The 22057-nt window shown below is 41.1% G+C and overlaps 1 protein-coding gene across 2 annotated transcripts in view; it reads left to right on the top strand.

Moving 5' to 3' along the window:
• Positions 1–1120: 1120 nt before the first annotated feature.
• The window catches only part of SLC5A4 (solute carrier family 5 member 4), a 46251-nt gene continuing 25314 nt past the window's right edge, over positions 1121–22057 (top strand). Inside the window, exons 1-5 of one of the 2 annotated variants that reach the window (XM_012764039.3) lie at positions 1121–1271; positions 2585–2656; positions 4596–4700; positions 6922–6981; positions 8807–8911. In XM_012764039.3, coding sequence (XP_012619493.2) covers positions 1137–1271; positions 2585–2656; positions 4596–4700; positions 6922–6981; positions 8807–8911 — 477 coding nt within the window. In that variant the 5' untranslated portion in view covers positions 1121–1136. The remainder of the gene's footprint in view (positions 1272–2584; positions 2657–4595; positions 4701–6921; positions 6982–8806; positions 8912–22057) is intronic. The other variant, XM_075996843.1, reaches the window with a different exon arrangement.

Genomic DNA, 22057 nt, shown 5'->3' with positions numbered 1-22057 from the left:
GAATTAATCGATCAACACTTATGTGCACATATGGAAATAACATTAATCAGAAATCCAGCAGATGGGAGGGAAGAGGAGGGAATGGGTAAATTAATACCTAACAGGTACAATGCACACCATCTAGGTGATAGACACACTTATAACTTTGACTCAACAGTACCAAAGCAATTTATGTAGCCAAAACATTTTGTAACCCCATAATATTCTGAAATAAAAAAAATTTAAAGATTTAAATATAAGAGCTAAAACTATAAAACTCTTAGAAGAAAATATAGGGGACAAGCTTTATGACATTGGGCTTGGCACTCATTTCTTAACTATGACATTAAAAGCACAGTCAACAAAAGAAAAAATAAATTGGACTTTATCAAACTTAAAAACTTTTGTGCATCAAAGGACTCTATCCAGGGAGTGAAAAGGCAAACCACAGAATGGGACAAACATTTTCAAATCAAATATTGATAAGGGATTAATATCCAGCATATATAAAGAAATCCTACATTTCAACAACAAAAACACCACATTATTTTAAAATGGGCAAAGGCCTTGAATATGCATCTCTTCAAGAAGATACACAAACGGCCACAAGCACATGCAAAATGCTCAACATTATTAGCCACTATATTAGAAATGCAAATCAAAACCTCAATGTAATATCCACTTGACACCTACTAGTATGTCTATAATTCAAAAAATAACAAGTCTTGAGGAGGATGTGGAGAAATTGGCACTGTTACGCATCGTGGAGGGAACATAAAATGGTGCAGCTGCCATGGAAAACAGTTTGACAGTTCCTCAAAAAGTTAAACACGTCTCTCCCTACACCTCTCTCCACCTGGTCAAATCTCCTTAAAGACCCTGTCTTTGCACTCAGTGAGCATCCCACCCTCCATCCCCATCCCACCTCCACTACACACCCCCTTCCTGGCCCCCCGCCCCTCATTCTCACACTCTACCTAGGCCAACACTGACCACTGGAGGGCTGGGGTGGCAGAGCTTCAGAGGAGAGGTTTAAAGTCCTCCAGCAAAGGAGCTGGCACTGATATCTCGCCCCACCTGCTTGAGGCTGATGATTAACCCAGAGCTTATATAAAGACGGGGTCATCTCCAGGATGGGGAAAGCGCCACCTGCAGCCATGGCCAGCACGCTAAGCCCCAGCACCGTGGCTGGGACCCCAGAGCCGCCTGCACTGTCAGAGCGCCTCCAAAACCCTGCAGACATCTCTGTCATTGTCATCTATTTTGTGGCAGTGATGGTTGTCGGGCTGTGGGTATGTGGGAAACCAGAGGGCTTGCAGGGTGGGCGGGCACAAGATTGGGGGGAAGGGCGTATTAGGGAGGGAAAGGTGTGGTGTGACAAAGCTGAGACAAGATTAAGAGCTTTCACAGATGTCATTGTCTATCAGAATCATTTTCTTGTGGGTGACATAAATAGTGCTCACACTAAGTTATTCTAACAACCCCGTTGTGTGAGCACAGCCAGGACTGGGACTTTCAGGCTGAACTCTGTTTGGTGTCCCCAGCATCCTGGCATAATGAATAAAGACTTTATTAGCTCATTTCTTTTACTTTCTTTTGCCGTTTGCTCACTATCTAACTTAGTGAGTAGGACATTTAATCCATTCTTTAGTTCTGGGGATGAGTTTGAGTCTACAGATTTTCTTCCAAGCATGGGTTTAGCCACCTCTGGCACTGAGTAGATGAAAATAAACAAGGCAATTAGGACAGAAGTTGAGGAATGTGATTTCTCAAGTTCTTTCCAATTCAGATTTTATGAAACTGTGATTTTTAAACTCCTTTTTTAATTTCAAAATATTAAGGGGGTACAAATGTCTTAGGTTACATGTATGACTTTTGTAATGCTTGGGTCCCAGCTAAAGGTGTGCCCATCACCCAAATGGTGTTCATAGTAACTTTTAGGTAGGGTTTTTTCCCCTCTCCTCCTCTCTCCTCCCCCTTGGTTGATTTCCACAGAGTTTTGCTTCCCTCTATGCACATGTGTGCTCACTGGTTAATAGTGGGTACAATTTAATAGTGAGTACATGTGGTGTTTGTTTCCATTCTTGAGACACTTCACTTAGGAGAATGGTCTCCAGTTCCATCCAGATTGTTGCAAAAGGTATTGATTCATCTTTTTTGTGGCTGAGTAGTACTCCATGGTATACATATGCCACATTTTACTAATCCACTCATGAATTGATGAGCACTTGGGTTGATTCCACAGCTTTGCAATTGTGAATTGTGCTGCAATAAACGTTGGCATGCAAGTGTCTTTTTGGTGAAAAGTTTTGGGGTTTTTTTCCCTTTGGGTAAAAACCCAATAGTGGGATTGCTGGGTTGAATGGCAGGTCTACTTTTAGTTCTTTGAAGAATCTCCATACTGTTTTCCATAGAGGTTGTACTAATTTGCAGTCCCACAAGGATGCCATATTACAGAATACAGGAAAACGTTTCTCTCTGTAGGAGTGCAGGAAAAGTCAGCACCCTCAGCATCCTGCACCGTCAGCACCTTGGCCAGAGCATCATGGCTGTCTTGGGTGGGTCTGCTGTGATTTGACCCCCACCTGTTTTCCCTTCTGCTCAGGCAATGCTGAAGACCAACCGGGGCTCCGTGGGAGGCTTCTTCCTGGCTGGCCGAGATGTGGCTTGGTGGCCGGTAAGTGGACCAGAGTTTCCTGGAGATAAATTTCCTGGGTGTGTGTTTAAGAGTGAAGATAAAACACTTAGGGATGTGATCATTTCTGATGTACCTTGCTTGCCCCTTTCCGGTGGCTCTTTATTTCTAAATCCCTGACCTCAAGGCTCTGTCCTGCATTAGTTATGAGAGCAGGATTAGTCTGGCAATTAAGAACACCCTCAGTTCAACTCCATCTCACGTTCTTTTCCCCAGCTCCTCATCAAGAACTGTCTCCCTGGCTTCTCCCTATCCCCACACATTCCTCCGTGGTTCCCAGTCCTGAGTTCAGTCTGTCCCTCTGGTCTGGATTGTCTCCTGTCACCACTCTCTTCCTTAAATGCCTGGCTCAAGCCCTTCCTCATTTCGGAGTCTCCCAGCTCACTCCAGGCCCCCCTGGGTGTCTAGTCCTTCTGTCCTATGCAATTAGCGGTAGTGGGTGGTGTTCCCTGTTATCGTGCTAGTGGTGATGATGTCTCTGACTCTTGCCTAGTGGGTGTTCTCCCTGCCGGGTGTTCTCCCTGCCCCTCAGCCAAAGTCTCACTGCAGCAGAGACTGCCTCTTCCTCTCTGAACCTGGAATGTGTCAGCAGTAGGTTGGATATACAGTGGGTGCTCAGTAAATGCTTCCTTCACAGATCTGTTGCCTCGTGTTCTAAATAATATAAAGGGAAGTGGAGATGGTCAGGGATGGTTGAAGCAGACCAACTGCAAGCTCAAAATGAAGCTTCATTGGGGGCACCCAACCAGACATTGCCCTCGTAGGTCTGTTTTCTTGAAACATTCAAGGCTCAACCAATCCTAAAGCCACAAACCAGCTTGATCCCATCCTCTGTCCCCAAATATCTGAATAGAAAAAGCTGATTTTACAGAAAGGTCAAAAAGGTAGGAACAGAAGCAGCACTGCAGGTTCTACACCCAGTTCTGTTCTGCCAGGACTGGTGTTCATCCACAGCCACTCAAGAGATCTCTCTTGACCTTTGAGTCATAAGAATAGCAGGCAGGCCTGGCGTGGCAGCTCATGTCTATAATCCTAGCATTCTGGAAGGCCAGGGCAGGAGGATCTCTTGAGGCCAGGAGTTCCAGACCAGCCAGAGCTGGTCTGGAAAAAATAGTCTACAAAAAATAGAAAAATTAGCCAGGGATGGTGGCTTGTGCCTGTAGTCCCAGCTACTCAAGAGGCTGAGGCAGGAGGATCACTTGAGCCCAGGAATTTGAGGTTGCTGTGCGCTACAATGATGCCACTGCATTCTAGCCTGGGTAACAGAGCAGGATTCTGTCTCTGGAAAAAAAAAAAAAAAGCAGGCAATGTGCTGGAAAGGGAGATGAATGAGAATAGGGTCCCATGGCTGGGAGGACAGAGAGGAACTCCCTCCTACTCAGCCTCCGGGTCTCTGAAGCTGATAAAAGGGCAAGAACTGATGGGAGGTCTAGCAGTATGTGGCCAAGGACAGGCTCAAACCAAAACATTTAGATAGATAGAACAATGTTTCCCTAAGGCAGAGGTCAATGAGCTTTTCTTTAAAAGACAAGGTTGTCATTATTTTGGGGACTATGGCTCATATAGTCTATTGCAACCACACAATCCTGCCATTGTAAGACAAAAGCAGCCATAGACAATATGCAGACACTGAAATTTGATTCATATGATTTCACATGTTCACAATTTCACATTTCACAAAATATTATCCTTTAGACTTTTAACCATGTTTTTAATCCCTCAGAAATGTTTAAAAAAAAAACATTCTTGGCTTATGGGCCTTACCAAAAATTGGTGACAGGCTGGATTTAGCCCATGGGCCATAGCTTGCTGACTCCTGTTCTCAAGAGTAGAGATTGAAACATCTCAACATCTATCTGCTTTCAAGAAGTTTCATTTGGATCTTTTAACTCCAACCCTGGAACATCCTCTTGCATTCCAGATGGGTGCCTCTCTCTTCGCCAGTAACATCGGCAGTGGCCACTTCGTGGGGCTGGCTGGGACCGGAGCATCTTCGGGAATCGCCACTGTAACATTTGAATGGCACGTAAGTGACATCCCAGGCTTTTCCCTTTAAATCAAACCATATCCTTTCAACCAAACCCATAGTCTTTACTATGTTTTATGCTGCTATACCCAAATACCACAGACTGGGTATTTTACAAAGAACAGAGGTTTATTTCTTATAGCTCTAGAGGCGGGGAAGTCCAAGGTTGAGGGGCCTGCATCTGGTGAGGACCTTCCCTTCTTACTGTGTCATCCCATGGTGGAGGGGGGGAAGAGGAATAGACAGTGAGAGAGGTAGAGAAAGAAAGAGGGGAGAGAGGGAGAAGAAGGTGGAACTCACTCTTTTATCAGAAACCCACTCCCTTGATAATGGCTTTAGTCCATTCATGAAGTCAGAGCCATCATGACCTTATCACCTCTTAAACGTGCCACCTCTCAACACTGAGGATTAAGCTACCAACACGTGAACTTTGGGGGCCACATTCAAAACCTAGCATGCATGTATTTTAATCAAACCCATATCCCAGGTTTTTCTGGGAGTCCACGCAGGATGCTCCTTTCAGTTTGATTTGCAGTTTTCCCCCTCCTAGCCCATTCCTGTCTGCGCTCAGCACCTCCGTGGCCCCCATTCTGCCTGGGCCATTCCAGTCACATCACTACTCACCTCTAAGCGTTGTCTCAAGCAGATTTCCTCCCAGGAATGTCATTTCTGTATGATTCAATCCCTACTGTCATTTGATCTTCTTGACCATCTTAATTCTCACTTTTACCTCTCCTCCCTGAGCTATTACACAGTGTGTCCAGCCCTGAAGTAGATCCAAGAAATTTTAAAATGTTAAAGCAATGGTTCCTTTTTGGGGGGACCTTCCATTCCAGCGGGAGAGACAGACCTGCATTCACTGCAGCGTAGAAAGCACAGGGGGGCAGCACACAGGAGGACTGACCAAGCTCACTGGAGGGACGGACACCATAGGTGGTGTGTGGGCTCGGCACGTGTCAGGGAGCTCCCTGGTGCTGATGCCGGAGGAGGAGGAGAAATTGTCCAATGGGGCCTGACCGTGGCAGTGACAGTGAGGTAAGGGGTGAGTGATGGGGGCGATAGGAGGTAGACTCTGCCGGAGTTTGCAATCGAGTTCCTAACTGCTCTACTATCATTTCAGCAGTAGAATCTATGCCCCCCTAATTGGACCCTCTGTTCCTTAAGGACAGGGACCACGTCATGCTTCCACTCGTACCCCATCATCTAGCACTTGGTGAATGTGCCGTCGATACTTCTTGTGCTGCCTGAGTTTGTTCTGTTCTTTCGTCTTACTCCTTGTAGTGCTTTCATGCGCCTGTGTGTGCATATGGGTCAGAAGAGGATGCTTGTGTGGAAGGAAGTTGAATCGTAGCAGAAGGTTAAACAGACCAACCCTGGATGGGCTCAGAAAGTGACCTCGAGTCATCACGAATGCCTGCGCCCCTCCCTTGCTGAACATTTTGCCCCTGCTTTGACTTTAGTAGTATCAGGGACTGCAGAATGGTGCCTGGGCTTCACCTGGCCTATTACCCAGCCTCCAGCTATGTCCTATGGCCAGAGTTGAGTTCTGAAAGTGCCATGCGCTCCAGAATGAAGCCAGCCTTCAGAGGCATGGACACAATGACCTATGGCCCACGTGGGGGAGGTTATCAGACTACAGAGAATGCAGCTACTGCTCTTTTAGCCTGTGACCTTGGGCTTCCTTAATCTCTGTGAAGCTCGGGTTCCCCCTTGGTGAGGTAAGAGTAACCATGCTTATCTTATCTGCCTCTACTGGTTGTCGTGAGAGCAACACAAATGATGTTTGTGCAGACTCTCTAGGCATTGCATATTCATGTTACATTATGTTGTTATTATTATTATTCATATATGTGCAAGATTTGGGGGCCACTGGGGATATTCTTCTACCACCAAATTTTTTTTTCATTGCTTTGTCACTAAGTTTAGTATTCCCAACATTCAAGAAAAATTCCTTTTGACAAAGATTGTATGATGTTCCGGTGGTCCAGCTGAGCTCAGATCTCTTATCTTCTGCCCATTTCTCACCAGACATCTTTTGCCTCCAATTCATAGAAACAGGAAAAAGGAGCACACAGTTGTCCGGGAATTACAGGTGTTTGAGTGGGACAGTATCTAAGCAAACTTTTTTTTTTTTTTAGACTCAGAGGTCATACAATGACAAGGTCCACAAGCCAAGCCTCTTTAACGTCACACTCACTTTTTTTTTTTTTCTTTCTTGCAGTCTTCAGTGCTGCTACTGGTTCTAGGGTGGATCTTTGTCCCCATCTACATCAAGTCAGGGGTGAGTATCCTCAGGTGTTCCAGAGGAATGTGTCGGGCCTTCATTTATTCACTCATTCTCTCTGTTCAGTCATGAAATCTGGGTGCCTGGGCTTCACCTGGCCTATTACTAGAAATACACAGGAGACAAAAATCAAGTTCCCTGCCTAGAGGGGCTCCCAGTGTAGAACGTGGCTGCGGCCAGGCGAGGAATCAGTGGTGGCCCTGCACAATGACCACTGTGATAGAGTCAGCCAGTGCAGGAACACGGACGCTGAGCCACCCCTGTGCTTCACGAAAAGCTTCTCAGAGGTGACCTGACTTGAGCCTTGAGTGATAAGAGTCATCTCCGTAGGTAGAAAAGCTGCATCACGGAGGGTTAGGGAAAACAATATAAGGAACCTGAAAAATCATGAAAGGACTTGGGGTATTTGGGGGTCAGGTAAAATTACAGTTAAAATCAAGAGTGTCCAGGGTCCCTCAATCTTGGCACTACTGACACCTTGGGCCGGAGAGTGCTTTGTTGTGGATGCTGGTCTGGGCATCACGGGACAGGACATTAGGCGGGACCCTGGGCTCAACCCACTCGATACCAGGAGCACCCGCCATTTTCAAATGTCCCCTGTTGGGAGTTAAAGTCTTACAATTGCCACCTTTTAGAAAACATTGCCCTAATACCACTTGCCCCTAGATGTCTGGGCTTGCATCTACAAGAATCCACCAAGTGCTGCCAGATTGCTCTTCAGAGTGGCTGCAGACAGCTGTCGACTGATCACTATTAGTGCGAGAGTTCTCACCCATGGCATTTTCCTTCATTCCAATTTTTGCCATTCTGACAGTTGTCACTTCTTTGCTTAATTAGGGACAAGATATACTATAACCGTGGCAGCGTCCCTCAACCCAGGTGTTGCCAACCAACGGAGGCACTGCCCTGTCTCTCTAAGCCTGGTTCATTCCTTCTCCTGCTGGTGCTTAGAACATGGGGTGCTAGATCCTGGGGCAATTCCTGGGATGAGGGCGCGGAGGGGGCAATCCTGGCTAGTGCCTTGCAGGCCCCCATATATTCACCCTTTGCTCATCCAGGGCCCCTTCTAGTTCCAGACTTGAATAAGCTCTGCTGAAAAATGCTGTCTTTGGTACAAGAACTCATGACACAGAAATCATGCGTGTGTTCGTAAATGTGGCTTACCTTCTTTCAGAGTTTCCTCCCAGTTTCTGGTCCACCAAGAGTTCCCCTTCTTGTTTTTGATAATATAATATAAATATTTATTTGACCTCCTTTTATACTGGGGGAGACTAAATCATGGCTTAATCTGCTATGAAGAAACCAGAAAGCTGCACCTTTTATGCCATACATCGCAAAGTTGATCTCAAACTTCACGGGTTTTTCTCTAAGTAAAGGGTTAATGCGATTCTCTTCCTTTCAATAAAGATAATTAAATAAATACACACCCAAATGTATATTATCAACTTGTTCAATTATCAGCTTATTGTGCCATTACAATTTTGGTGTCTACTAGATATTTGATGTTGTAGGTACTTCACCTGTACCTTCATATTGAACCCCCATTTTACAGATGAGAAAACAGAGACCTGGAGACATTGTCATTTGCTAGAGGTCACACATCTAGTAAACACTGGAACTGGGAAGAGACCCCAAGTTCGCCTGACTCCTACGCCTGCATTCATTCCCGCATTGCCACCCTCCCAGGGACGATGCCTCCCCCACCTCTGCATTCCATGTGCCACACATAGTGCTCACCTGCTCACAGGTGCTCAGCGAATGTTGAGCAATCTGGATGCGCGGGGCTCTGAAGGTGAATCCCTGTCGATGTCTGCCCCTGCAGGTGATGACCATGCCGGAGTATCTCAAGAAGAGGTTTGGCGGGAAGCGACTCCAGATCTACCTTTCCGTCCTCTCCCTCTTCATCTGTGTGGCTTTGAGAATCTCAGTGAGTTCAGTGTCTCCTGGCATTTTAGCTTCAAGAGGTTGCCTGATGGGGCCAGTGTGCTAAGACGAGAGAGTGTGTGGGTGTGCACACCATCAACAGCCTTTACGCAGGCGTCCTCAAGCTACGGCCCGCGGGCCACATGCGGGTGTGTTTGCCTGTTTGTTTTTTTACCTCAAAATAAGATATGTGCAGTGTGCATAGGAATTTGTTCATAGTTTTTTGTAAACTATAGTCCAGCCCTCCAATGGTCTGAGTGAACTGGCCCCCTGTTTAAAAAGGTTGAGGACCCCTGCTTAAGGGGTGGAGCCATACGGATATCTTGAAGCCTCTGGGGTCTCTCTAGCAAGTCTTAACGGGGGGCGGTGGGAAGGAGCTTGAAGACTTTCAAGTCACAAGAGGCTGGGGAGTGTAAATCTACCCTCTCATCAAGGCTACGAAAACATGGAGGTACAGAAAGAACAAAATGTCTCATTCAGGTAACACAACTACTTAGTAGTGAAGAGGAAGGCTTCTCTGGTCTCCTGCCTTTCCCACTGCACAATTACCTTTTCATTCTTTCTCAGAGCCAATCCAGGCTTATACTTTCATTTTTAATTTGATTATCTGGCACACGAACCAAAAGTAATTTGGATTTTTTATATATTTTTTTTTATCATATCAGAATATTACAGAAGTATAAATGTTTTGGTCACTTAAGTTGCCTTTGTAAAAGCTGCAAGCATGCCCATCCCCCAGACATCGCACACCGATTAGGTGTGAATTCACCCATCTCCTCCTCTCCCTCCCCCCTACCCAATCCTCAGTGAATGTTACTTCCATATGTGCACATAAGTGTTGATCAATTACCAATTTAATGGTGAGTGCATGTGGTGTTTGCTTTTCCATTCTTATGATACTTCACTTAGAAGAATGGGCTCCAGCTCCATCCAGGGTAATACAAGAGGTATTATTTCACCTTTTTTATAGCTGAATAGTACTCCATGGTATACATATACCACATTTTATTAATCCACTCATGTACTGATCAGAGCTTGGGTTGTTTCCACATCTTCTTCACAAATGTGAATTGTGCTGCTATAAACACTTGAGTACAGATATCTTTTTTTTTTTTTTTTTTTTTTTTTTTTTTGAGACAGAGTCTCACTTTGTTGTCCAGGCTAGAGTGAGTGCCGTGGCGTCAGCCTAGCTCACAGCAACCTCAAACTCCTGGGCTTGAGTGATCCTTCTGCCTCAGCCACCCGAGTAGCTGGGACTACAGGCATGCGCCACCATGCCCGGCTAATTTTATATATATATATCAGTTGGCCAATTAATTTCTTTCTATTTATAGTAGAGACGGGGTCTCGCTCTTGCTCAGGCTGGTTTTTGAACTCCTGACCTTGAGCAATCCGCCCGCCTCGGCCTCCCAAGAGCTAGGATTACAGGCGTGAGCCACAGCGCCCGGCCACAGATATCTTTTTTATAAAATGTCTTTTTTTTCCTCTGGGTAAATACTCAGCAGTGGGATTGCTGGATCAAATGGTAGTTCTACTTTTAGTTCTTTGAGGTATCTCCATATTACTTGCCATAATATATTATTCTGACTTTTCTTAAACTTAACCTATTTTGTCTAAGACCACCCCTGTAAAACAGATGTCACAAATTAAGTGTTAAAAGAACTTAAAAGTTTTTAAAAAGTTGCATTCTTCGGAGACAATCACTGAGGAAAGAAGAAAGGAAATTGAAGATTCATCAGCATGTGTATAAAACGAAGAAAGAGTACCTCCTTTGCTCCTCGTGTACCAGTGACTAATGAAATAATCTCACGTTTACAGTCCACGCAGGTGTCTCAACGTCCGTGAGAGAAAAGCTGACCTTTACTGCTGCTCTTCTGTTGAGCTGAGCTGTTGTTGAAAGTGATCCAGCTGCTTAGATTAGACAGCACGAGCCTTCTAATACAACGTGAGCATTTCCCAGCACTTACTTTGTACTATGGAGCTCCGTGTTAGGATAGCAAAGATTCCTGAACAACAGGAGTTCACTATATGGCTAAGGAGATAACAATTCTACTGACAAAATAATTAGCCTCTTACAAAAACACACAAGAATATACTATAATGTGCGCTGAACTACCATGTATGGGCAAGTGCAGGAGATGTGCAGTGCACACCCAGGAAAGGAGATGGTCCTTTCTGGAAGGAATTGGAGGTTGTCCCCATGGAGGGGGCACCCAAACAGTCTCCATGGCAAGGTCAGGAGAGGCAGAGGGAAGCAGAGGAGCCCATGGGTGTCGGGGGCTTTGTGCCCGAATGTTCCTCAAGTGGGTTGGACTTGCTAATCTCCCAGTTATTACAGCTTTATGGTTCTAAAGAGCATGCACAGGTAGTGAGGCAGAGTGACAGGTGCCAAAGGGGCCCCAGAGGGTTGCAGCCTCCTGAAGTGAAGGGTTTCTGGCATTGGACTAGGGATGGGATGTCAGTGAGCTGGGTGGGGGCACAGGGAGGCCAGGACTGTGACCGTGCAGGTCTGTGGTCGCCTGGGAAGATTCCCCAGCAGGAGTCCATTCTCATGTGCAAGGTTCCATTTTAAATATTAATAATAGTTAATCCTAGACATGACCTTTTGTGTACTTTCAGACTCTGATAACAGATTCTGTCCTGGTTACTTATTAAACAGATCCTTATGAAGGGCTAGGGCAGGACAGTTCTCATAGTCCTCTGCCCAGATTTGAAAAAGATCTTGCTCACTGGTTCTCCACTTCTGATAACATATAGAGAGTTGTAGTCACTATACCCTTTTGCCCCCTAATATTTTAGTTTGTATTTCCTAAAAACACTGATATCCTTTTAGAGAACCACCTTGCAAATTGTAAAATCAAGAAATTAACTTTGCTATGAACTATTATCTAATCTAGAGTTCTTACCCAGATATTGACAATGGTTCCAATACAGTCCTTTATAGCAGAAGAAAATCTTGGATCATTATAATTCCTCTTTATTATGAGAAATATTTTATAATCATTGTGAATATAAATAATGCCACTGAATTGTACACTTAAAATGGTTTAGAATGGCAAATTTTATGTCACATATGTTTAACAACAATAAAAAAAATCATTGATAGCATGTAAGCTACTTCCATACAATCTCCAAGCCATCAACATAATGCCTTAATGGTACAATATAATGCCTTAATGGTACTATATAATAGAAACAAAGGTCACCAAATTCATAATAAGATAAAAGTGTGTTTTAATATGTAAATGACCAGGTAGGACTACACACGTCAATATACTGTGGTTCAATAATTGCCCCTCTATGTAGATCAGTATAAATGAGATGGCTATAAATGCAGATGAAGCAGATATACATGAGTGGCACCCCCACAAGAGATGCTCTCTTTCTGAAATGATAAACATTTTTTTGTAAATATCCATCTTTTGTTGTTTTGGGGGGGTTTATTTCAGCATATTATGGGGGTACAAATGTTTAGGTTACGTATGTTGCCTTGCCCCCTCATCAGCCCCACAGGTGAGAGTTTTAAGCATGTCCATCACCCAGATGGTGCGCCTCACACTCATTATGTATGTATATGCCCATCCCCTCCACCCCCCTCCCATCTGCCCGACACCTGATAAATTTTATTCCTATATGTGCACTTAGGTGTTGATCCGTTAATACCAATTTGCTGGTGAGTACATGTGGTGCTTGTTTTTCCATTCTTGGGATACTTCACTTTGTAGAATGGGTTCCAGCTCTATCCAGGAAAATACAAGAGGTGCTACATCACCATTGTTTCTTTTTTTTTTTTTTTTTTTTTTTTTGATTTTCTACTCTGTTCTTTTTTTTTTTTTTTTTATTTTGGCATATTATGGGGGTACAGATTTTAAGGTTTCAATAAATGCCCATTTCCCCCCCTCCCCCCAAAAGTCTGAGTCTCCATCATGACCATCCCCCAGATGGTGCACATCTCACTCGTTATGTTTGTATATACCCGCCCCCCTCCCCCCTCCCACCTCCCCAATACCCTATTACTGTAGCACCTATGTGTCCACTTAGGTGCTACTCAGTTAATACCAGTTTGCTGGAGAATATATCTGGTGCTTGTTTTTCCATTCTTGGGATACTTCACTTAGTAGTATGGGTTCCAGCTCTAACCAGGAAAATATAAGATGTGCTATATCACCATTGTTTCTTAGAGCTGAATAGTACTCCATGGTATACATATACCACATTTTATTAATCCATTCTTGGATTGATGGGCATTTGGGCTGTTTCCACAGCCTTGCAATTATGAATTGTGCTGCTATAAACATTCGAGTGCAGGTGTCTTTTTTGTAGAGTGTCACTGGATCATTTGGGTAGATGCCCAGCAATGGGATTGCTGGATCAAATGGTAGATTCACTTGTATCGCTTTAAGGTATCTCCATATTGCTTTCCACAAAGGTTGAACTAGTTTGCAGTCCCACCAGCAGTGTAGGAGTGTTCCTCTCTCTCCGCAACCACGCCAGCATTTATTGTTTGGAGGGTTTCTTAAAGCTGAATAGGACTCCATAGTATACATATACCACAATTTATTGATCCACTCATGAATTGATGAGCACTTGGGTTGTTTCCACATCTTTGCAATTGTGAATTGTGCTGCTATACACATTTGAGTGCATATGTCTTTTTTATAGAATGTCCCTTTTTCTCTTGGGTAGATGCCTAGTAATGGGATTGCTGCATCAAATGGTAAATCTACTTGTATCTCTTTAAGGTATCCCCATATTGCTTTCCACAGAGGTCACTAGTTTGCAGTCCCACCAGCACTGTCTATCTCTCCACATCCATGCCAACAATTATTGTTTGGGGACTTTTTGATAAAGGCCATTCTTGCTGGAGTTAAGTGATATCTCATTGTGGTTTTGATTTGCATTTCCCTGATGATTAGAAATGTTGACCATTTTTTCATATGTTTGTTATTCTGTCTTCTTTTGAAACGTTTCTGCTCATGTCCTTTGCCCACACTTTGATAGGGTTGTTTGATTTTTTTTCTTGCTGATTTTCCTGAGTTCTAAATAGATTCTAGTTATCAGCACTTTATTGGATATGTAGCATGCAAAAATTTCCTCCCATTCTGTAGGCTGTCTGTTTGCTCTCGTGACAGTTTCTTTGGCTGTGCAGAAGCTTTTTAGTTTGATCAGGTCTCATTTATTTTTGTTGTTGCTGTGATTGCCCTTGGGGTCTTCTTCATAAATTCTTTGCCTAGCCCAATGTCTAGAAGAGTATTTCCAATGTTTTCCTCTAGAATTCTAATAGTTTCATACCTTAGGTTTAAGTCTGTTACCCAGCATGAGTTGATTTTTGTGAGAAGTGAAAGGTGTGGATCATGTTTCAGTCTTCTACAAGTGGCTATCCAGTTTTCCCAGCACCATTTATTGAATAAGGATGCTTTTCTCCAGTGGATGTTTTTGTCTGCTTTGTCAAAGGTTAGATGGCTATATGAGGATGGTTTTGTATCTGGGTTCTCTTTTCTTTTCCACTGGTCAATGTGCCTGTTCTTGTGCCAATTCCAAGCTGTTTTAATGACTATAGCCTCGTAGTATAGTTTTAAGTCTGGAAAATTGATACCTCTTATTTTGTTTTTATTGCCTAAGATTGATTTTGCCATACGGGGTCTTCTCAGGTTTCATACAAAGCATAAAATTATTTTTTCTTCGTCTGTGAAAAATGATGTTGGTATTTTAATAGGGATTGCATTGAATCTGTAGATTACTTTGGGTAGTATAGACAGTTTAACAATGTTGATTCTGCCAACCCATGCACATTGTATGGTTTTCCACCTGTTTACATCCTCTGCTATGTCCTTCTTCAGTGTTTTGTAGTTCTCCCTGTAGAGGTCTTTTACCTCTTTAGTTAAATATATTCCTAGGTATGTTATTTTCTTTGTTGCTATTTTGAAGGGAATTGAGTCTTTGATTTGGTTCTCAGTTTGATGGTTATTGGCATATATGAATGCCTCTGATTTGTGTGTATTAATTTTGTGTCCTGAGACTTCACTGAATTCATTTATCAATTCCAGGATTCTCTTGATTGAATCCTTGGGGTTTTCTAGATATAATATCATATCGTCAGCAAAGAGTGAGAGTTTGATCTCTTCTGCCCCCATTTGGATGCACTTAATTCTATTCTCTTGTCTAATTCCTATAGCAAGGACTTCCAGCACTATGTTGAATAAAAGTAAATAGTGGACAACCTTGCCTGGTTCCAGCTCTAAGTGGAAATGCTTTCAATTTTTCCCCATTCAGTATGATGTTGGCTATGGGTCTGTCATATATGGCTTGTATCATTTTTTGGTAAGTCCCTTCCATCCCTAATTTGTTAAGTGTTCTTATCATAAAAGGGTGTTGAATTTTGTCAAATGCTTTTTCTGCATCTATTGAGAGAATCATATGGTCTTTGTTTTTGTTTCTTTTTATGTGGTGAATTTCTGTTGGAGTTGATTTCTAATTTTATTCCACTGTGGTCTGAGAAGATGTATGGTATAATTTCTATTTTTTAAGGTTTTTGAGACATGCTTTGTGGCCTAGGATATGGGCAATCTTAGAGAATGTCCCATCAGTTGATGAGAAAAATGTATATTCAGTGGTTTGGGGTGAATGCTCTGTAAATGTCGGTCAGGCCCATTTGTTCTAGAGTTCGGTTTAAGTCCATTGTTTCTTTGTTAATTTTCTGTTTGGAGAATCTGTCCTGCTCTGTCAGAGGGGTGTTGAAGTCTCTGGCCATTATGATGTTGCTGTTTATCATTTTGTTTAGATCAAGTAGGATTCGCTTTATAAATCTGGGTGCACCTGAGTTAGGTGCATAAATATTTAGAATTGTTATGTCTTCTTGTTTAATTGTACCCTTCACCATTATATAGGGACCCTCTTTGTCTTTCATTACTTTTGTTGATTTGAAGACTAAGTTATCTGAAATCAGAACTGCCACACCAGCTTTTTTTTTTTTTTTGGCTTCCATTTGCTTGAAATACTGTTTTCCATCTCTTTATCTTGAGTCTGAATGCATCCTTGTGGGTTAGATGTGTTTCCTGAAGACAGCAGATACTTGGCTTGTGTATATTTATCCATTCGGCCAGCCTATGTATCTTTAGTGGGCAGTTCAAGCTATTCACATTTATTGAGAGAATTGATAAGTGGGGCAGATTTCTGTTCATCCTGTTGAGTTGAACTTTGTCACTTTCGTGTTCTCTCTTGAGCCATTCTGGTATCTGGCCTTTGACCTTTAGATTTTGGATGATTTTACATTCATGAGTGTCTATTGTGCTGATCCATGTGTAATACTGTTTTGAATACTTCCTGGAGGGCAGGTCTTGTCTTGATGCATTCCCTTAGTCTTTGTTTATCTGAGAAGGCATTTATTTCTCCTTTGTATACAAAACTTAGTTTTTCAGGGTACAAGATTCTAGGCTGGGCATTAGTCTGTTTGAGAAGAGTGAGAATGGGGCCCCAGTCTCTTCTTGCTTGTAAGGTTGAGAAGTCTGCCATTATTCAGATGGGTTTTTCTTTGTAGGTTACCTTCTTCTTTAGCCTTACAGCTCATAGGAGGGCCTCTTTGGTAGTTACTTTGGTCAGTCTGATGACTGTGTGTCATGTTGTCTTCCTGTTTATGATGACTCTCCCAGGAAGTCTTATAATATAATTTAAAGCCAGGTAATGTGATGCCTCCAGCTTTCTTCTTTTTGCTTAGAATTCATACTATTTTTCTGTTCTGTATGAATTTTGGGGTTGTTTATAATAATTCTATGAAAAATTATGTTGGTATTTTGATAGGAAATATGTTGAATTTATAAATTTATTTGGGAAGTATGGTCATTTTAATTATATTAATTCTTCTGATACACGACCGTGGGATATTTTCCATTTGTCTCTGTCATCTACAATTTTCTTCATCATTGTTTTGTAGTTTTCTTATAAAGAACTTTCACCTCCTTGGTTAAGATAATGCTACATATTTTATTTTTTGTAGCTCTCGTAAATTAGATTGTCTCCTTGATTTTGTTCTCAGCTAGATCATTGTTGATGTATAGAAATGCTACTGATTTTTGTATGTTGATTTTGTATCTACAATTTTATGAATTCATTTATCAAAGCTAAGAGTTTTTTGGTGGACTTTCATTTTTTTCTAGCTATAAGATCATATCATCAGCAAAAAAGCATAATTTTACTTCCTCGTTTTTGAAATTTGTATGTCTTTTATTTCTTTCTCTTGTCTAATTTTTCTGGTTAGCACTGCTAGTACTATGTTGAATAGGTATAGTGAAAGTGAGCATCCTTGTCTTGTTACAGTTCTTAAGGAAATGCGTTCAACTTTTACCCATTCAGTATGATGTGGGCTGTGGGTTTGTCATATATGGCCTTTATTATTTTGAGGTAGCTTGTTGGTGGCTTTTATCATGAAGGGATGCTAAACTTTATCAAATGCTTTTTCAGCATATATTGAGATGATCATATGGTTTTTGTCCTTAATTCTGTTGATATGATTTATAACATTTATCAACTTATATATGTTTAACTATCCTTGCATCTCTGACATAAAACCCACTTGATCAAGGTGTATTTTGATGTGTTATTGGATTCCATCTGCTAGTATTTGGTTGAAGATTTTTGTGTATATGTTAATAAAGGATAACGGTCTGTAGTTTTCTTTCTTTGTTCTGTCCTTGTCTGATTTTGGTATCAGGGTGACATTGGCCTCATAGAATGAGTTTGGGAAATTCCCTACTTCCAGACTTTTTTGAAACAGTTTCAGAAGAATTGGTATTAGTTCTTCTTTATAAATTTGATAGAATTTGGCTGTGAATTCATCTGGTCCTGGGATTTTCTTTTTTGGGAGATTCTTTATTACCTATTCAATCTCACTACTTATTATTGGTCTGTTCAAGTTTTTTATTTTTTCCTAGTTCAGTCTTGGGAAGTTGTTGGTTTCCAGGAATTTTTCCATTTCTTGTAGGTTTTATAGTTTGTGAGCATTTAGTTGTTCATAATCTCTAATGATTGTTTGCATTTCTGAGGTATCAGTTGTAACGTCTCCTTTTTCACTTTGAGATAGTGTTTATTTGGGTCTTTTCTTGGTTACTCTAGCTAGCAGTTTATCAATTTCGTTTATCTTTTTGAGAACCAACTTTTCATTTCATTGATATTCTGCATTTCTTTTTTGGTCTCTATTTCATTCACTTCTGATCTTTGTTTTTTTTTATTTTTCTATTTTTGGTTTCTAGTTTCTTCAGGTGTGTCATTAGGTTGTTAATTTCTAATCTTTCTATTTTTTGATGTAAGCATTTAATGCTATAAATTTCCCTTGTAGCACTGCTTTTGTTTATCACACAGGTTTTGATATGTTGTGTTTCCATTTTCATTTGTTTTAAAAATTTTTATTTTCCTCTTAATTTCTTCATTGACAAGACACACTCTTACCAGCAGCATAGTAAAGATCATACTGCTTTACAGACCTGTCAACACTTGGTGTTGTCTGAATTCTTTTAAATTTTAGCCATTCATATGAGTGTGTGATGACATCCCATTGTGGCTTTAATTTGCATTTCCTTTGTTTCTAGTGAGGTTGAGCACCTTTACAGGTGACCATTGGCTATATTCTTTATTTTTATTTCAGCATATTATGGGGGTACAAATTTTAAGGTTTCCAATAATGCCCTTGCCTCCCCTCCCCCCACAAGTCTGAGCTTCAAGTGTGACCATCCCCCAGACAGTGCACATCTCACTCATTATGTATGTATATACCCGCCCACTCCTCCCCCTCCCACCTGCCCAATACTCAATTAGTGTGATTCCTATGTGTCCACTTAGGTGCTGATCAGTTAATACCAATTTGCTGGTGAGTATATGTGGTGCTTGTTTTTCCATTCTTGGGATACTTCACTTAGTAGAATGAGTTCCAGCTCTATCCAGGAAAATATAAGATGTGCTATATCACCATTGTTTCCTAGAGCTGAATAGTACTCCATGGTATATATATACCACATTTTATTGATCCACTCATGAATTGATGGGTACTTGGGTTGTTTCCACAGTTTTGCAATTGTGAATTGTGCTGCTATAAACATTCGAGTGCAGGTGTCTTTTTTGTAGAGTGTCATTTGATCTTTTGGGTAGATGCCCAGTAATGGGACTGCTGGATCAAATGGTAGATTCACTTGTATCGCTTTAAGGTATCTCCATATTGCTTTCCACAGAGGTTGAACTAGTTTGCAATCCCACTAGCAGCATAAGAGTGTTTCTATCTCTCCACATCCATGCCAACATCTATTGTTTGGGATTTTTTGATAAAGGCCATTCTCACTGGAGTTAAGTGATATCTCATTGTGGTTTTGATTTGCATTTCCCTCATGATTAAAGATGTTGAGCATTTTTTCATAAGTTTATTAGCCATTATTCTGTCTTCTTTAGAAATGTTTCTGTTCATGTCCTTTTCCCACTTTTTGATAGGGTTGTTTGATTTTTTTCTTGCTGATTTTCATGAGTTCTACGTAGATTCTAGTTATCAGCCCCTTATCAGATGTGTAGCATGCGAAAATTTTCTCCCATTCTGTAGGTTGTCTTGTTTGCTTACATGACCGTTTCTTTGGCTGTGCGGAAGATTTTTAGTTTGATCAGGTCCCGTTTATTTTTGTTACTGCTGTGATTGCCTTTGGGATCTTCTTCATAAATTCTTTGCCTAGGCCAATGTCTAGGAGAGTGTTTCCAACATTTTCCTCTAGAATTCTAATAGTTTCATACCTTAGGTTTAAGTCTGTTACCCAGCGTGGGTTAATTTTTGTGAGAGGTGAAAGGTGTGGATCCTGCTTCAGCCTTCTACAAGTGGCTATCCAGTTTTCCCAGCACCATTTATTGAATGAGGATTCTTTTCTTCAGTGGATGTTTTTGTCTGCTTTGTCAAAGATTAATTAGATGGTTATATGAGGATAGTTTTATATCAGGGTTCTCAGTTCTGTTCCACTGGTCATGCTGGGACACAAAGCAAGTCTCAAAAAATTTAAAAAAATAGAAATCATACCATGTATCTTCACAGATAACTATGGAATAAAAGTAGAAATCGACCCTAACAGAAACACATTTCTACACAAAAATGTGGAAATTAAACAGCCTTCTACTAAACAATTATGTCAAAATGAGGAAATCAAGATGGAAATAAAAAAATTCTTTGAACTTAATGACAATGGAGAGAAAAGTTATCGAATCCTCTGGGACACAGCTAAAGCAGTACTGAGAGGGAAGTTTATTTCCATAAATGCCTATAACCAAAAGTCAAAAAGATCACAAATAGACAAGCTAATGAATCAACTCAAAGAGCTGGGAAAAGAAGAACAGACCAACCCCAAACCCAGCAGAAGAAGCAAAATTAACAAGATCAAATCAGAAGTAAACAAAATTTACAACAGGGAAACTATACAGAAGATTAATAAAACAAAAAGTTGGTTCTTCAAAAAATTAAACAAAATTGACACGCCTTTGGCTAAACTAACAAAAAGCAGAAAAGAGAAATCTCATAAGCTCCATCAGGAACAAAAAAGGAGATATCACAACCGATCCCAAGGAGATACAAGATATAGTTTATGCAAAAACCTTTATGCACACAAACTGGAAAATGAGGAGGAAATGGACAAATTTCTGGAACACACAGCCTCCCTAGGCTCAACCAGGAAGAAATAGAATTCCTGAACAGACCAATATCAAGAGCCAAAATAGAAACAGCAATTAAAAACTTTCCTAAAAAGAAAAGTCCCGGACCAGATGGTTTCACACCTGAATTTTACCAAACTTACAAAGAAAAACTGGTGCCTATCTTGCAGAAATTATTCCACAACATTGAGAAGAATGGAAACCTCCCCAACACCTTTTATGAAGCGAACATAACCCTGATATCATTGGCTGTATTCTGGAGAGGTGTCTTTCAAGTTGTTTGTTTCGTTTCATGTTTGTTTGTTTGTTTGTTTACTTATTGAGTCATCTCTTTATTATTCTTTTGTAGGCCTTCTTTATATATTTTGGATATTGGCCTTTTGTAGGTCATATGTGTTACAAATATCTTCTCCCACTACATGGTTTCTCTTTGGATCAACAGAAGTCCCTAATTTTGATGCTGTCAAATATAGCAATCTTTTCTTTAATGGTTGGTTCTTTTCATGGAAGAAATCTTTACCTATCCCAAGGGCAATAGAAAATTCTACTATTGTAACCTCTGTTCTTCCTTCTTTCTTCTTTCTTTCCCTTCTTCCCTTCTCTCCTCAACTCTTCTCTCTTCTCCCTTCCCCTCCCTTTCTCTTTCTCCTCCTCCTCCTCATTGTTCTCTCTCTCTCTCTCTCTCTCTCTCTCTCTCTCTCTCTCTCTCTCTGTCTCTCAGGTTTTTAAGCATCTGAAATTCTTACATATATCATTCCTCTTTAACCCCAAACAATTCAACGTAAATTTCCACCTATATTTAACATTCATTAATGATTCTACCTGATCCAATGACTTTTACCTGATCCAATCTTTACTGTGGCAGTTGCAAAAGCATGGTTTTCTGAATCAAGCATCCCTTTATAATCCTGTTCCTAGGAATAGGGATGACTCCTTGCAAAACCACAATAGCATTATCAACTTTGGTAAAAGTAATACTGATGTAATAATTTTATCTAAGCTACCATTTAAATGCCATTTTTGACAATTGACCCATTAATATCCTTTTAATATCTATTCTTGTCCAGTACGGGATGCAGGCTAGTGTCAGGTATTACATTTAGTTATCACATGTCTTTAGCTTCTTTTCATCTAGAACATTTCCACACCCTTTTGTTGTGGTAATGTTGTTGTTTTTGATGACATTTTTTGAGAAAAGCACCCCAGCCAACTCTTCTTAACATTACAATCTTCATTTTGGATTTGTCTGATATTTCCTCATGGTTGGACTCAGATTATGCATTCTTGGCTGGAATACTACGTAAGCAATGTTGTGTCCTACTGAAAAGTAATATATATATATATATATATATAAAATATGTGTGTATATATTTCCTAATTCTCTCTGTTGAAAGAGCCAAAAAACAAAGACAAACCAATGAGCACACTTAGCCTCCAGATTTTGGTCCCTAATACCTTTCTCCACTTAAAAGAGCCAGGGTGCTTC

This window comes from Microcebus murinus, chromosome 22, assembly GCF_040939455.1.
Source record: "Microcebus murinus isolate Inina chromosome 22, M.murinus_Inina_mat1.0, whole genome shotgun sequence".
In the NCBI taxonomy this organism is placed as follows: domain Eukaryota; kingdom Metazoa; phylum Chordata; class Mammalia; order Primates; family Cheirogaleidae; genus Microcebus; species Microcebus murinus.
This window is presented reverse-complemented; position numbering and strand designations above follow the sequence as displayed.